This window comes from Jaculus jaculus, chromosome 18 (assembly GCF_020740685.1).
Source record: "Jaculus jaculus isolate mJacJac1 chromosome 18, mJacJac1.mat.Y.cur, whole genome shotgun sequence".
NCBI classification, from domain to species: Eukaryota; Metazoa; Chordata; class Mammalia; order Rodentia; family Dipodidae; genus Jaculus; species Jaculus jaculus.
Genome location: NC_059119.1, coordinates 13,717,501 through 13,735,033, shown reverse-complemented (window position 1 = coordinate 13,735,033; position 17,533 = coordinate 13,717,501). Strand labels below are relative to the sequence as shown.

General features: G+C 43.9%; 1 protein-coding gene across 2 annotated transcripts in view; it reads left to right on the top strand.

The window, feature by feature from the left end:
* Positions 1-17,533, top strand: part of Micu1 (mitochondrial calcium uptake 1) — a 188,046-nt gene that overhangs the window by 142,458 nt on the left and 28,055 nt on the right. For both annotated transcript variants that reach the window (XM_004657905.2, XM_004657906.2), the window contains one exon: positions 10,877-11,014. In XM_004657905.2, coding sequence (XP_004657962.2) covers positions 10,877-11,014 — 138 coding nt within the window. The remainder of the gene's footprint in view (positions 1-10,876; positions 11,015-17,533) is intronic.

Genomic DNA, 17,533 nt, shown 5'->3' with positions numbered 1-17,533 from the left:
CAAGCAAAGACCTTTAACTGCTGAGCAGTTTTCCCATCTCGACAGGGTCTGCCTATGTAGCCCAGTCTGTCCTCCAACTCACCATCCTCCTATTTCTGCCTCCTGTTTTTTAAAGACAGGGTCTTTACAGACATACATCCTCATACCAAGCTATTTTTGTTTTTCTCTATTTGGTCACTTGTATTCCAGGCTGACCTGGAACTCACCATGCAGCCCAGGCCTGCTTCAAGCTCTGAGTCCTCTTGCCTCAAGTTTCCAAGTGCTAGAATTATAGACATGTGGCACCATGCCAACTGTGATCTCCTCTTTTGTTCTGGGATTTAGTTATCGTCATTGATTGGTATTAAGAATTATAGTTTTAACATTTTAAGTGATGCTTCTATGTTTAAAATATAGAAACCTTGAGTCTGAACTAATGGTTCACACCTTTAATCTCAGCTTTCCAGCTTTCCAGAGCTGAAACAGAAAGATTAAAAGTTTAAGGCCACTAGCTGGGTGCACAGTGGCACATGCGTTTAATCCCAGCACTTAGGATGCAGAAGTAGGATTGCTGTGAGTTCAAGGTCAGCCTGAGACTACCGAGTAAATTCCAAGTCAGCCTGGTCTAGAGCAAGACCCTACCTTGGGGGAAGAAAAAAAAAAAAAGTATAAAGCCAAGCTGGGCGTCGTAGCGCACGCCTTTAATCCCAGCACTCAGGAGGCAGCAGGAAGAGGATCACAGAGAATTCCAGGTCAGGTCTACTCTGGAGAGCAGAGTTGTGAAGGGGAAAGTGAGGGAGGTTGTCAATAAAATAGAAAAAAAAGAATTTAAAAAAGTCAAGGCCAGGGCTGGAGAGATGGCTTAGCGGTTAAGCGCTTGCCTGTGAAGCCTCAGGACCCCGGTTCGAGGCTCGGTTCCCCAGGTCCCACGTTAGCCAGATGCACAAGGGGGCGCACGCGTCTGGAGTTCGTTTGCAGAGGCTGGAAGCCCTGGCGCGCCCATTCTCTCTCTCTCTCTCTCTATCTGTCTTTCTCGCTGTGTCTGTCGCTCTCAAATAAATAAATAAATAAATAAATAAAAACAGGAATTTATAAAAAAAAAAAAGTCAAGGTCAGCCTGGTCTACACAGAATGGGAGGATAGTCTAGGCAACATAGTGGCATTTTCTCAAAAAGGAAGCAAGAAAAGGAAATACAGAAACTATAGGTGAACATTTAATTTGCTTCTTATCCAACCAGAAAAGAGTTCCTGAATCAGTGAAGAAAATCTATACAGGTAGCTATGATGATGAAGATTTAAAGCCTCCATCCATAGCACAGACTTAGAATTTAAAAATGGGCAAACACAGGACTAGAGAGATGGCTTAGTAATTAAAGCACTTGCCTGTGAAGTCTGAGGACTCAGGTTTGATTCCCCAGTAACCATGTAAGCCAGATGCACAAGGTGGTGCATGTGTCTGGAGTTTGTTAGCAGTGGTTGGAGGTTCTGACATGCCCATCCTCTCTCTCTTTCTCTCTCTAAGTAAATAAATATTTTTAAAATAATTTTTATTTATTTATTTGAAAGAGAGAAAGAGGTAGAGGGAGAGAGAGATAATGGGCATGCCAGGGCTTCCAGCCACTGCAAACAAACTCCAGACACGTGCGCCCCCTTGTGCATCTGGCTTACGTGGGTCCTGGAGAGTCGAACCGGGATTCTTTGGCTTTGCAGGCAAGTGCCATAACCACCAAGCCATCTCTCCAGCACCTAAATAAATATTTTTTAATAAGCAAACACAATAAAAATTTTTTTATAATATATTTAAGAACAGACAAAAAAAATTTTTTTTTTTTGGTTTATCAAGGTAGGGTCTCACTCTAGGCCAAGCTGGCCTGAAATTCACTATGGAGTCTCAGGGTGGCCTCGAACTTACAGTGATCCTCCCACCTCTGCCTCCCGAGTGCTGGGATTAAAGGCGTGCACCACCACGCCCAGCAAGAACAGACAAATATTTTTAATCTTAACATAAACATCAACATTCCTATTTTTTAATTTTTTTAGGCATGTGCCACCATGCCCAGCTCTTTATTTGCAAGCAGAAAGAGATAGAAAAGAGTTAGATGAGAGAATGAGCACACCAGGGCCTCCAGCCATTGCAAATGGACTTCAGATACATGCTGCACTTTGTACATCTGGCTTTATGTGGGTGCCAGGGAATCAAACTTGTGTCATTAGGCTCTGTAGGCAAGTGCCTTAACCCCTGAACCATCTCTGCATTCCTACTTTTAAATTTCCCGTTTTTGTTTTTTGTGGTTTTTTTGTTTTGTTTTGTTTTGTTTTGTTTTTTCGAGGTAGGGTTTCACTCTAGCTCAGGCTGACCTGGAATTCACTATGTAGTCTCAGGGTGTCCTCGAACTCACGGCAATCCTCTCCTCCCGAATGCTGGGGTTAAAGGCGTGTACCACCACGCATGGCTTAAATTTCCTGTTTTTAAAATAAGCAAAGAATATAAAAAATTTTCAGAAGTAGAAATACAAATGACCAATATACATGTTAGAGAAATGATCGACCTTGTCAGTCATCAAAGTGAGTTACCATTCCTCTTTAGTGAAGCTTTGTCACTTAGCATGTTTGGTGCTGAGAAATGTATGTTCTTATATTACTGCTGGGGTTTTATTTTATTTTATTGAGGCAAACCCAACAGACTGGCCTTCCTTTCTTTCTTTCTTTCTTTCTTTCTTTCTTTCTTTCTTTCTTTCTTTCTTTCTTTCTTTCTTTCTTTCTTTCTTTCTTTTTGAGGTAGGGTCTTACTCTAGCCCAGGCTGACCTGGAATTCACTATGGAGTCTCAGGGTGGCCTCAAACTCATGGCAATCCTCCTACCTCTGCCTCCCGAGTGCTGGGATTAAAGGCGTGTGCCACCACACCTGGCTAGGCCTTTATTTTTTAATGTGAGGGGGAAGGAGAATTGGCACACCAGGGCCTCCAGCCATTGTAATTGAACTCCAAACATGTGTGCCACCTTGTGCACATGTACAACCTTGCACTTGTGTTACCTTGTGCATCCAGCTTATGTGGGACCTGGATAGTCAAACAGGTCTTTAGGCTTTGCAGACAAGTGCCTTAACCCCTAAGCCATCTCTCCAGTCCTACTGATGGAATTTTAATTAATACCTTCTAGAAATCAGCTTGGCAAAGTGCCTTAAGAGCATTGGAGAATTTATACCTACTTCCAGAGTACTGAGATTATGTGATACCATGCCTAACCCAATTAAAATATATTTTTGATCTTTTTGTTTTTTTGAGACAGGGTCTTAACTGTCTTGCTGAGCTGAAGCTCGTAGGCTTAAGTGATCATCCTTCCCTAGCTTCCTGAGTAGCTGGGACTATAGTTGTACACTTTGGATTTGAAAGAAAAATGTAGCAATTTAGACTGGGGGTGTGGCTCGGCAGTAGAGTAGTGGCCTAATGTAAGGACCTAGGTTCTATCCCCCGCACCACAAAAAAGAGAGAAAGTAAAGTTTAGCACTTCAGTTGATCATCTCTCATCTCATGGTCCAAATCAAATGGGTGGTTTTGGCCTTTGCTGAGGGCACTGAGCTATGCTGCCTGCATTCCAGACTGTGAGGCTTCTTCCTGGCCTATCAGCGACAAGCATATCAGTGTTGATGGTGAGCATCCTCTTATGTTTAGAGATCAAGAAAATTCAGGCTTCTGGCAGTGCAACCCAGGGCACTCTGGTATCCCTACCCAGCTGAAGAAACACAGATTTCAACTCAAACTATAAAATATGCATGTGATGCTCGCTGGGGAAAGGGTTGACAACACTGCCTGTGATCCCTGTGTCTTTGATGGCAGGGCAGTGTGACTCCTGACTGTAGAACAATGGCTCCAGTAGGATCTCAAAAGCCATATTCTAGAATGTCCCACTGAAAAGCAAAGAAAAGCCTAAGTGTGTTTAGCTCAGCAGCCTGAGATCACTATGCAGTCCACCACTGTACAATTCGGAAATCAGAAAAAGCTTTTCAAAAAATGAATCATTCTGAAGTATTTACTGAAGGATTTACTCTGGGCTGGAAGAGAGGTAGGCCAAGTTTCCTGAAAGGCAGCTGTATGAAAGAGAAGATTGAGGTGTACATTTCGTGGACTACATTAACTCCAAAAGCTTTTAATAAATGATGACCTGCTTTAGGATACAGCTCTCTTTTCTCCTCTATTATTTTTTAACTTTACTTTGGGTCTTTGTTCATAATGCATTTTTTTTCTCTCTTCCTGGCTTTTCGCTTCCCTCAGACTTGTCTCATACAGATAGGTGTAGACCATCTGTCCTCCCAAAAGGCTATCCCTTCTCTCACCAAGGGGCAGGGGTGGGATGAGAGGCGCAGTGTGGGTAGGAAGCCAGGAACAATCTTGCAGACAGTTTGTTGGCTCCTCTTTTGTGGCCCTTCTTTGTCTGCCCTGCAGCCCCCTGGGGATCCACAGGGAGACAGCAGCCTGTATCCATGTGAGAATGGGGCCAGTGCCCTAGCGGAAAGCGCAGGGCTGTTCAGCTCTCCTTTTAAATACAGAAAAGTGGCACAGATGGTGGGCGATGGGCTGGAACACACTCATTCTCTGCCGCAGGATCAACTAGAATGGAATTCCTCAGTTGTTGTTGAAGGGGAGCGAGCACACAAGGTCCCAGCATAAGCAGAACATGTGTTTGGCTCGGTGAAATGCAAGCCAACAATCCCAATTGCTTCTAACTATACAGTTAGAAGTCTTCTGCATTGTGATAATGTTGTGAGTTTTTTTGGAGATTGACTGCATGCACATAGCACTCCAAAGTTTAAGATATACAGTGGGGGGACTGGATAAATGGCTTAGTGGTTAAGGTGCTTGCCTGCAAAACCAAAGGACCCAGGTTCGATTCCCCAGAACTCACATAAGCCAGATGCCCAAGGGGGTGAACACATCTGGAGTTCATTTGCAGCAGCTGGAGGCCCTGGCACATTCATTCTCTCTCCCTGCCTCTTTTTCTCTCTCTCTCTGTCTCTCAAATAAATAAAGAAAAATTAAATAGTTTTTTTTTTTTAAAAAAAAAGATATACAGTGGAAGTCAGGAGTGGTAGTGTATATATTCCCAACACTTTGAGGGCCAAGGTAGGAATTTTAAGATACCCTAGGCTACATAGTGAGACCCTGTGTCCGAGGGGTGGGCAGATAGATAAATAGGAAGGTGGACAACACATGTTTGCATGTGTACACACACACACACTCAATCTACAGCCATGTTATATCTATCTGTTGCCCTTGGAAATTTAACCCAGTGAAAATACTGAAAACTCCCAAGACTTTGTATGGTAGGCCTACAGGTTAAAAATGTTAAGTCAGGCCTGGAGAGATGGCTTAATGGTTAAGGCGCTTGCCTGCAAAGCCTGAGGACCCATGTTCAACTCTCCAGGTCCCACATAAGCCAGGTACACAGTGACACAAGCATGCAAGGTTGCACATGCACACAAGGTGGCGCACATGTCCAGAGTTCAGTTTCAGTGACTGGAGACCCTGGCAGGCCAATTCTCTCTCACGTACCCTCTCACTCTTGCTCTCTTGCATTAAAAAAAATAGAAAAAAGGCCAGTATGTTGGGCTTGCCTCAAAAAAATAAAATGTTAGGGCTGGAAAAATGGTTTAGTGGTTAAGGCACTTGCCTGCAAAGCCAAAGAACACAGGTTTCATTTCCCAGGACCCACACAAGCCAGATGCACAAGATGGTACATGTGTCTGGAGTTTGCAGTGGCTGGGTGCCCTGGCACACTCATTCTCTTTCTCTCTCCCTCTCTCTGCCTTTGTCTTTCTTAAATAAATAAAACAATTTTAAAAATCTACTCTAAAATAAATTACATTATTTTTTTAAAAATCAACAGAAGATTCATTCATATCTGTGTGTGTGAAACAAATCTCCATCATCCCCTCCATCCCTGTTTGTGTCCTCAGAAACAGGCTGTGACTATAGCTCAGTGGTGGACCATTTGCCCAGCATACACAAAAAAGCTTATAAACCAGGTGGTTTATAAGCCTCAGAAGACCCTACAACCTAAAGAGAGAAGAGCTGGGCTGGAGAGATGACTCAGTGGTCAAGGCGCTTGCCTGAAAAGCCTAACAACCTGGGTTCAATTCCCCAGTACCCATGTAAAGCCAGATGCACAAAGTGGTGCATGCATCTGGAGTTCATTTGCAGTGGCTAGAGGCCCTGGTGTGCCCCTTTTCCTCTTCCCCACCCCCTGCCCATCCATCTTTCTCTCTCTTGCCTTGCAAATAAATAAAATATTTTTTGAAAGAGAGAAAAGCTACCCAAAATCAAATTACAGAGCTAAAGAAGTAAGCTTTGAAGAGAACCAGACAACAAGGACAAGCCAAATTTTATAGTTTTGAAGCCCTTTCTATTTCGATAACTTAATAAGAATGAAATTCATTGCAAAAATCCAAGTTGGAGTATTCAGACAAAAGTAAAAATGCTATTCTGAGCATTGGCATTGCTATTGGAGACAGTCCACTGGAAACTGTCTTTGAAACACAACAGAATTGAGCCTTTGCCCCACAGAGAATGGGAAATAATGACCTTTCCTAAGCTTGGAGCAAGCTGCATCTGTCTCCAATTTTATGAACAAGAAGCATTTCAGCCTCAAATCTGCCTTGTGGGAAAGGGCTGAACACTCATCTCACGCAGCCATGAGATCACCCCACGGCAGGGAACTCCTTGCTCCACAGGAGGGGAGTGCTAATGCACTCAAGTCTAAATCCTGAAAGGCTGCAGGAGAGCAGAGCCACTGCGTTGTTTTAGAAGAAGCCCATAAACGAACATGTCATTCCAGCCCAGGCCCAGGTATCGGATTCCACTAAAAATCTGATTTAATTATGCACAAAGTTGCCCACTTGGAAAATGTTATCAGTTCTCTTGTTTTGTTTCAGGATTGTAAATTGAGCCATAAATCAAACCAAGGTTGAATCCTGAAAACTTTTGGTACTGTCAAAAATTAATCAGCTCTATAGAAGTGATGGCGTGACAGATGTGAAATATTGAGAGGTTGAGGTGAAATGGAAGCTTTCACTTAATATTGATGGTGTTGATGGCTTTGTAAATATGTTTGCTTCTCACTTAATATGACGCACAAGCCCTGTGGCTATGTCAGTTTACTCAAAACAAAGGGTGCTGTCCTAAAGGTGGTCCTCATAACACTGCTGAGAGGTAGGGATTGGTGAGAAGTTAAAAGCTAGGCTCTGGGCCCAGGCAGGGTTGCCCTTGAATCCAGCTCAGTCACATGTAGTTGCATGTTGTCTCAGATTTCTCACCTGCAAAGTGCTCCACAGACCTGTCAGTGATGGAAGGAAAGGATGTTGGGCTGAGGAGATGACTCAGCAGTTAAGAGAATTTGTTACTTAAGAATGGGGACGTCAGGCCGAGACTGCCAGGTTTGACTCCCCAGAACCTATGTAAAAAGCTGGGTATGGGCTGGGGAGATGGCTTAGCGGTTAAGGCATTTGCCTGTGAAGCCTAAGGACCCAGGTTCAATTCCTCAGGACCCACGTTAGCTAGATGCACAAGGAGGCGCACGCATCTGGAGTGTTTGCAGTGGCTGGAGGCCCTAGAGTGCCCATTCTCTCTCTTTCTTTCTGCCTCTTTCTCTGTCTCTCTCTCAAGTAAATAAATTAATTTAATTTAATTTAATTTAAAAAGCTGGGTATGGCCACGCATATCAGTAACCCCAGTCCACGAGACCAGATACTCACTGAGACTTGCTGGTGGACAGCAGCTCTGGGTTTAGGGAGAGACAACCCCCCCCACCACCACCATCTCAAGGAAGTACATGGAGGAGAAGTCAGAGAAGGACACCTAACGTGATCCTCCGGCCTCTGCATGCACAGGCATGGGGCACATGTATACACCACCACCCCCAAAAAAGAATATATAGGGAAGTTGCCTGGGCATGGTGCATGCTTTTATTAATGTAATTCTTATATTTTACACACTTTCATACTGTGTAAGTCTCACAAAGAAAGAAAGAAGTAAGATGTCTATCAGCTAAGGAAGTGAGAGGAAAAGAAAGGAGTCTTTCTTTCCATATTTCATGTCTCATATGTCTTATTTCCCTACTAAAGGTCCGTGAGGATACAAACAACTTTTTTTAGTTTTTTTGTTTATTTTTATTTAGTTATTTGAGAGCAACAGACAGAGAGAAGGAGGGAGGGAGGGAGAGAGAGAGAGAAAGAATGGGCGCGCCAGGGCTTCCAGCCACTGCAAACTAACTCCAGATGTTTGTGCCCCCTTGTGCATCTGGCTAACATGGGTCCTGGAGAATCGAGCCTCAAGCTGGGGTCCTTAGGCTTCACAGGCAAGCGCTTAACCGCTAAGCCATCTCTCCAGCCCTGCAAACATATTTTTATCCTTCTTCCTTGCACCCCACTGTGACAAGCACAGGTATTAGACAACTTGCAGACATTCAAGAATACTTGTTGATGGGACCTTACTCAGCAACATCATTCTCATATATAATTTCTCTTATGAGAGCATGATAGGCCCACCACCACCATCTATGAATCTTTCTGTATATAGCGTCATTATAAAACTATGATTTATTTCCTGATAAAAACACAAAAGATTTTTTTTTACCATCTCCAAATCATTTTGCTTTCTAATTGGCTACGAGGCCTATATTTAGCCATTGTAATGTATATGTATTTATGCATATAATTAACATTGCAGCTGGGACCAAGATAGCTTTCTTGTCTGTGTTTTTAAATGAAAATCTTAATTTCTGATATGACTTAGATTAGCTAGAGGTCCTTTATGCTTAACCTTGCCAATTGCATATGTAGATATATTTAAATGATTCCTCAGTAGCTTTGAAGTCAGCAAGCCTAATGCAAGTATTACACACTCTATGAATCTTTTTTTTTTCTATGCATCTTTCCCCTAAGCTCTGTTAATGTCCTAATATTCCATTACCATTGTAGAGAAAACTTGAAAATACATTACTCTTGTTTGATATTCTTAATGATATAACTATATAACTATATTTAACTCAGTATATGCATAATTTGTTAAATTTGTAATAATTAATTTTAAAAATCTTTTTTGATTTATTGAGGTGGGTTCTCACTCTAGCTCAGGCTGACCTGGAATTCACTATGTAGTCTCAGGGTGGCCTCGAACTCATGGTGATCCTCCACCTCTGCCTCCTGAGTGCTGGGATTAAAGGCGTGCGCCACCACACCTGGTTAAAAAATATTTTTTATTTTTTTATTTGAGAGCAAAAGGGGCAGATAATGAGAGAGAATGGGCATACCAAAGCCTCTAGCCACTGCAAATGAACTCCAGACACATGCACTACCTTGTGTATCAGACTTATGTGGATCCTGGGGAATTGAACCTGGGTCCTTTGGCTTTGCAAACAAATGCCTTAACCACTAAGCCATCTCTCCAGCCCTGTAATAATTAATTTTAAGTCCTGTCTGAGAAGCAGAAGCATGGGTGATCTTAGAGAGTGCTTATGACTGTCAGTGCAAGAACTTGTGTGAAACTTTAAGTTTGCATTTATTCTTACAAGGATGCCCCGATCTATAAGGGCTGTGAGGGGCTATAGTCATTCTGGGTTTGGCTGCTGTTAGTAGTAGTAATAGTAGCAGTCATATAGCATGTAATAGGATATGTATAATATAGCATAAAGCAGCACGTGTTAGTTATATAGAGTAGCATGTTTATGATGATTTTATATAAGCAATTTGGTTTATCTGTGAAGCTGAGGCTCAGAGTCATTAGACATTCTTCCTCAAGTCATAGCTCATGGCAGAGCTGAGATAAGAACTAGGTCTTCTGCTCCTTACTAGTCTTCAGTTCATACTGAGAATTGTAGTTCAATTGTTCTGAGTTCAAGGCTACCCTGAGACTACAGAGAATAGTAGTTCAGAAACCCAGCCCGGTCGTCAACCCTTTTCTGCCATCTGACACAGTTGATCAACCCCCGTCAAAATACTTCCATTTGGAGCTAGAGAAGATGGTTTAGTGGTTAAGGTGTTTGCCTGCAAAGCCAAAGGACCCTGGTTCAGTTCCCCAGGACCCACGTAAGCCAGATGCACAATGAGGTGCATGCATCTAGAGTGCACTTGCAATGGCTGGAGGCCCTGGCACACCCATTCTCTCTCTCTTTCTTCCTCAAATAAATTAATTTAATATATTTTTTCTCAATTTTTATTAACATTTTCCATGATTATAAAAAATATCCCATGGTAATACCCTCCCCCTCCCTACTTTCCCCTTTGAAATTCCATTCTCCATCATATCCCCTCCCTATCTCAATCATTCTACTTACATACATACAATACCAACCTATTAAATACCCTCCTCCCTTCCTTTCTCTTCCCTTTATATCTCCTTTTTAACTTACTGGCCTCTGCTACTGAGTTTTTTCCTTCTCACGCAGAAGCCCAATCATCTGTAGCTACGATCCACATATGAGAGAGAGCATGTGGCGCTTGGCTTTCTGGGCCTGGATTACCTCACTTAGTATAATCCTTTCCAGATCCATCCATTTTTCTGCAAATTTCATAACTTCATTTTTCTTTACTCCATTGTATAAATGTGCCATATCTTCATTATCCACTCATCAGTTGAGGGACATCTAGGCTGGTTCCATTTCCCAGATATTATAAATTGAGCAGCAATAAACATGGTTGAGCATGTACTTCTAAGGAAATGAGATGAGTCCTTAGGATATATGCCTAGAGTGCTATAGCTGGGTCATATGGTAGATGAATCTTTAGCTCTTTTAGGAACCTCCACACTGATTTCCTCAATGGCTGGACCAGATTGCATTTTAATTAAATATATTTGTTAAAAATACTTCCGTTTGCCTCCAAGCACTCTCTCTGTTTCCCTCACAGTTTGAACGCCACGACCCTGTGGCTGGGAGGATCACTGAGAGGCAGTTTGGCGGCATGCTGCTGGCCTACAGCGGAGTGCAGTCCAAGAAGCTGACGGCCATGCAGAAGCAGCTCAAGAAACACTTCAAGGATGGGAAGGTAGGTTCACTCTGGCCGGAGGGAGAAAAGAAGCCAGGGGCCATGAAGCCATTGTGTTTCAACGATTCAGGAAGGAACCCAGAAGAAACATTAGAGACACTCCTAAAGAGGATAGTGGACTCCACGCTGAGGAATGGGGGGGGGGGCTCAGGAACTGCGGGGGCCCCACACTATCAGGTACACAGACAGCTTCTAGTAGATAAAGATGCAATCACTGGCTGGAGAAATGGCTTAGTGGTTAAGGTGCTTCCCTGCAAAGGCAAAGGACCCAGGCTCGACTCCCCAGGACACACGTAAGCCAGATGCACAAGGGGGTGCACACATCTGGAGTTCGTTTGCAGTGGCTAGAGGTCCTGGCACACCCATTCTCTCTCTCTACCTGCCTATTTCTGTATCTCTCTCAAATAAATGAATAAAAATACATCTTTTTTAAAAAAAGATGCAAACACTGCCGTTTTGATGAAATGGCAGTAATCAGGGTCCATGGGAAAGCTTGCCATGGTTTGACTGTGAGATATCCCCACAGACTCATGTGTCTGAACACTTGGTCTCCAGCTGGTGATGCTGTCCTGGGCGGTTGTAGAGCATGTCACACAAGACCATAGAGGGAGGCCTTTTGGGTTCCAGCTCCAGCCCAAGCTCTCTGCTTCCTGACTCTGTCACCAGTGTAACTTGTTCCTCACACTCCCATGGCCGCAGTTGAGAGCCACTCCTGCCACCATGCCTTCTGTGTCCACTAAACCATGAGCCAAAATAAACCCTTCTTCCTCTCCGGAGTTGCTCTTGTCAGATATTCTGTCACAGTCATGGGAAAAGTAAGCCAGAGCAGTGTCATCGCACTGGTGCACTTGGACAGCATAGGAGATGAAAACTAAGAAAGAGAAGCAGGTGTGGTGGCACACCCCTCTAATCCCAACACTCGGGAGGCAGAGGTAGGAGGATTGCCAAGAGTTCGAGGCCAGCCTGGGACTACAGAATGAGTCCTAGGTCAGCCTTGGCTGAGGTGAGACCCTACCTCAAAAGAAAGAAAGAAAGAAAGAAGGGAGGGAGGTAGGGAGGGAGGGAAGAAGGGAAGGAAGGAAGGAAGGAAGGAAGGAAGGAAGGAAGGAAGGAAGGAAGGAAGGAAGGAAGGAAGGAAGGAAGGAAGGAAGGGAAAAGAAAAGAAGAAAGAGAAAGAAGAGAAAGGCAGAGAAGATAGAGAAGGCTCTAAGCAGAAGACAATCACATACCAAAACTGAGGCAATGTTTTACGTTAGCCTCTTCTGGCTGCCATAAATAAATGCCATATACGGAAGGGTTTTAACAGCAGTGATTTATGTTCTCACAGGTCTAGAGGCTATGTACTCTCCCACCCGCTTTCTTCAGGACGGGACGGGATGGGGGGGGTGTAGAAGGAGGGAGGCCTGGCTGACTCTTAGGGCCCACCCTTACGACCCTGGTTAACTTGTAATTTCTTTGATGTCTTTTATTAGTTACTTTTGTGTTACTATAACCAAAGTTCCTGACAGGAACAACTTACGGAAAGGATTTATTTTGGGCTTGCTGTTGGGTGATTTCAGTTGTCACGCCAGGGAGGCACAGTAGAGCTGGTGGCAGTGGACGCCTGTGGCGTGGAAGCGCCCACGCCCCAGCAGAGAGCAGACAGGCCAGGTCTGGCATATCACTTTCAAAGGCCCACCCCTAGTGACACGCTCCCTCAGTGAGGCCTCACTCCCTACAGGTTCCATGGCCTCTGTAAAGAGCACTGCTAGCTGGGGAACAAACACTCAAAACACGAGCCTGTAGGGAATCTTTCAGATTCAAACCTTAGCAGACCCTCTTCCACATCCAGTCACACTTGGAGATGAGGGCTGCAACAGATGAATTTGAGGAGGTGGGGACCCGAACTTTGAGTTCATAATGAGCAAGAAATAGAAATGTCCACATATGCAGAACTGAATGGGGCCAGGCACAGTGATGCATACCTTTAATTACAGCATTCAGAAGGCTGCGGTAAGAGGATTACCATGAGTTCGAGGCCACTCTGAGACTGCATAGTGAATTCCAGGTCAGCCTGGGTTAGAGCAAGACCCTACCTTGAAAAAAAAAAAGAAAAAGAAAAGAAAAAAGAAAGAAAGAAAAGAACTACTAGCACATTTGGAGCACATGGGACAAAGAATAGGCTAAGGGCTGGGGAGATGGCTTCTTGACTGAGAGCAATGTGCGAGCCTTAATAATGCCTGGAGTTCAGATCCCCAGAACCCACATCCAGCCAAACACAAGTAGCATGCATGCACCTATAATCCCAGCACACCTCCAGCAATGGGAGGCCCAGTAAGCAGAATCGTAAAGCTCATGGGCCAGCTACTCTGGTGTTCCCCGCAGCAAACAAGAGAGCCCTCGTCTCAGACAAGGGAGAAGTGAGGACCATTTCCCTGGGGTTGTCTTCTGACCCCCACACTGGCACCCGTGCATCCAAGCAAGAACAGGCAGAGATGAGCTCAGAGAGGGAGACCAGACCAAGGCATCCATGTGAGAGGCACAGGAGGAATGTAGACTTGACTCACGGAGCGGTGAGAAGCGGGGAATGACACGGCTGTGTATTCCATGAGAAGCATCCAAGGTTATAGGGAATTTTGGAAGAATTGATGACTCTCTCAAGGAGCATTGAGAGTAGTGGCAATGGATCTGTGGGAGCTCCAGCCAGCCCTGCCCTCTGGTATTTTTTCTTTCCTAGAGAGAGAGCACACATGCAAGAGAGAGAGAGAATGGGCACACCAGAGCCTCAACCACTGCAATCAAATGCCAGATGTTTGTGCCACCCAGTGGGCATGTGCAACCTTGCACTTGCCTCACCTCTGTGCATCTGGCTTACATGGGATCTGGAGAGTCCAACATGGGTCCTTAGGCTTTGCAAGCAAGCACCTTAACTGCTAAGCCATCTCTCCAGCCCTCTCTGGTATTTTTAAACATTGCAGCACCCATGTGGGAAAACAAGTATTAGAGGATGGACAAACTGAAACAGAGATCTGACCTCTAACATAGCACAGACAAAAACATAGCAGTACTTGGACTACAATCGTAGGAGCCAGAAATTCTCCTTCCTAGCCCTACACCTTCCCCCTGGTTACCATCTTGTTATGCCCAGAACCTGACCTGACACTAAGCATGCTCCCTGGGTTATTGTCAGAGCGGCGTGGGGTGTCAGGCACGATGCTGCTCTGAATCTTGAGTTAATATGCTGCCCGGGAGAGTCATTGTGAGCTCACCAGCCTCGTTGACCTTGGGTTTGACATGTTTTCCTTGTTGCTTGTCATAAGTGCTAAAGAAGCACAATAGCTAGTGTTGGTTCCGTTTTCTTAAGAAATCGTGGAATGAAGAAAATTAAAAAAGAAGGAAATCTTGCATGGAGCTGGAGAGATGGTGTAATGCTTAAGGCATTTGCCTGCGAAGGCTAAGGACCAAGTTTCAATTCCCCAGAATCCACATAGGCCAGACGCACAGAGTGGCGCATGTCTGGAGTTCATTTTCAGTGGCTAGAGGCCCTGGTGCACCCATTCTCTCTCTCTCTCTCTCTCTCTCTCTCTCTCTCTCTCTCTCTCTCTCTCTCTAAAAGAAAGAAAGAGAGCGTTAGAGAAAGGAAGGAAGGGAGGGAGGGAGGGAGGGAGGGAGGGAGGGAGGGAGGGAGGGAGGGAGGGAGGAAGGAAGGAAAACGAAATCTTGCATGAACAGTGTTGAGCCATGTCCGTGGGAAGCACTTTATGTAAGACAGACTTCTCCCTCCTTGTCTTGGATGTTGAAAAGCTGAGAGGACCGCCTGGCCAGGCTATGGACTAAACTGAGGACAGCTGGGCTCTGAGACATTGCCTTCTCTGAACTCAGCCTGGCCTATTCCCACAGCACATGTGGTCTTGGCTCAGGGGTAGACTTGTCATTAATGGATGATAAGAGAAAAAAATACCTCTTTCCAGAGAGCATGTCTGCACAACTCAGAGCTTGTGTGGGCGTGGAAACTGTAATTGTGTGAAATTGTTTGCAAGTGTTTAGGTGGCTTTTTCAGCCTCTATGCTGGACACAAATTATTTGGGTTAAGTGACAGTCCTTTCTGTTGACATATTCTCATCTTTGTTCTTTGAGGGGTTCATTGTTCAGTGATGGGGTGCTCAGGATCCAGTTCAGGGCCTCAGGTGTGCTAGGCAAAGGCTCTGCCCCCAAACTGCTACCTCTCCAGCCTGAGCAGGCTTGTTTTTAAAAGTTGGACCAGATATTGATTTGACCTTAAATTGGTTATCAATCATGATAAGCTAATTCATCTCTTATTACAAATTTATAGGGAAAAGTAATAAATTGGGGGACATCTCCCTTTAAGGCATACAGTGTTCTGCCTTGGGCAGGAGTTAATTTAGGACCCAAAGACCTTGCAAAAGAGCTCTGCAGCAAAAGGACAAATTTTGTGAAATTGAGAATCTGGGGTGCTAAATTACTTCTGGCTAGAATTTCTAGCCTGCTTAGCTTGGAGATTAAAATTGATTACCCACTCGTGTTGATTAAATAGTTGTGAATATGGCAATTAGCTAAAATGAGAGTTAATAAAGGGCTTCTGCTCCTAAGGTTGCCAGCCCATCTCTCCAGAACCATCTCCCATTAAAGGGACTCTGCTTCCTAATTGCTTCCTTTATTCCACTTTGTATCTGTTGTCAGTAAAGTGTAGGTTTCCACTAGGCTTATAGCAATCAGGTTCTACGTGTGGTTCTGTGTGAAGTTGTCTAAGGTCCTAATGGAGGTACTGAATAAATATTTGCATGTAACTTAATGGCCACACAATGTTTTTCAGCCATTTTCCTCCTTTTGCCTTTCTATCAGCTTGTTAGATGTCAGTGTGCCTTTGAGAATATGGAGACAGAAGTTAACGGCCCACCAAACTCTAGACTACAGTGCGAGGCCTCTTATTCCAGGCGTATCTTTTCTATAGCAAAGAGCTATTCCTCCTGAGCATATTCCTTCTCTCCATACTGCGTTTTGTAAGAATTCTTGCTTGATTCTAGGTCATAAATATTGTCTCCTCTTTTCTTCTAAAAGTGCTATCAATTGCTTTTAATTTTCAAAAGACTTTCCACTTTCTTAAAAAAAAAACTTGTGTTTTTGCACAATCTAAAAAAGTATTTGTACATTCCAAAAACTATTAATCTCACTTTTGAGTCACCTAGAGCCCACTTTTATGTAAGCCTATGTTTCCAAAAGCAGATAACTAGTTTGCTGAACCATTCTCATGGAAGTCAACTCCCGACATTTCCCACCTCTCCATAGTACGCACGAAAGATCCATGGATACCAAGCCTTTGGAGGGCGTTTCCTTCTGACTGCGTGTTGGCAGTTCAGTTCACCTGTCAGCAGATTGTCTGAGCAACTGAGCTTTCAGTAAGCAGGGCCTCTTGGTGTCTGTTTTAACATTCACAAAGATCCTGGTGTGCTCTTGCTCTCGTTTTATTCTAATAGCACTGTAGCTTTTTTGTTCTTTTTTACCAAAGTATTTACCAGGGAATAAGAATTTTGTGACTGGCATCTTTTCTTTAGGGAGACAAGCTCCATAAAATCAAGGGCCATATCCAACGCAGTATTATTTCTCTCACTGTTCTTGGCATAGTGTTCAAGGGCTAGTAAGTGCTCAATAAATACTTTTTATTATATCTATGCAATAAAGGCAAAGTTTTACTTATTTAGATTTGACACTATTGGAATGTGATTTGCATCCACTATTTTTCTAAATCACCACTGCATAGACACTTAATTCAGATAGGTGTTTGTGTGTTTCAATGATTTCAGCGTCTGGTCTTGCACTGTACTATTTGATGCCCCCCCGCAAAATGTTAAGTAGTAATTATTCAAGATTGTTTATCAAGTAGAAAATAGTTCATCTACCATGTCTTGTCTGTTTTAGGAATTTTATATCAGCCTTTTAGTCCCCAAAACCCTTTCAGTAGTTAAATCCCAGGCTGATGATGTATGTAGTTCACAGAAATTGCCTAATGTGCACAGGTCTTAGGTTCATCCCTAGCCCCACAGAAAATAATAAGTATAATAATCCAGTCCCCTAGCTCCTCATCTCTATAGGAATCCATATCTTAATTTTTAAAAGCAGGCTGGAGAAATGGCTTAGGAGTTAAAGCACATGCCTGCAAAGCCAAAGGACCAAGGTTTGATTCCCTAGGACCCACATAAGCCAGATACACAAGGTGGCACGTGCATCTGGAGTTTGCAGAGGCTAGATGCCCTGGTGTGCCCATTCTCTCTCTCTCCCTCTCTCTGCATCTTTCTTTCTCTCAAATAACTAAAAATAAATTTTTTTTAAATTTTTCATTTATTTATTTGAGAGCGACAGACACAGAGAGAAAGACAGATAGAGGAAGAGAGAGAGAATGGGCATGCCAGGGCTTCCAGCCTCTGCAAATGAACTCCAGACACGTGCGCCCCCTTGTGCATCTGGCTAACGTGGGACCTGGGGAACCGAGCCTCGAACCAGGGTCCTTAGGCTTCACAGGTA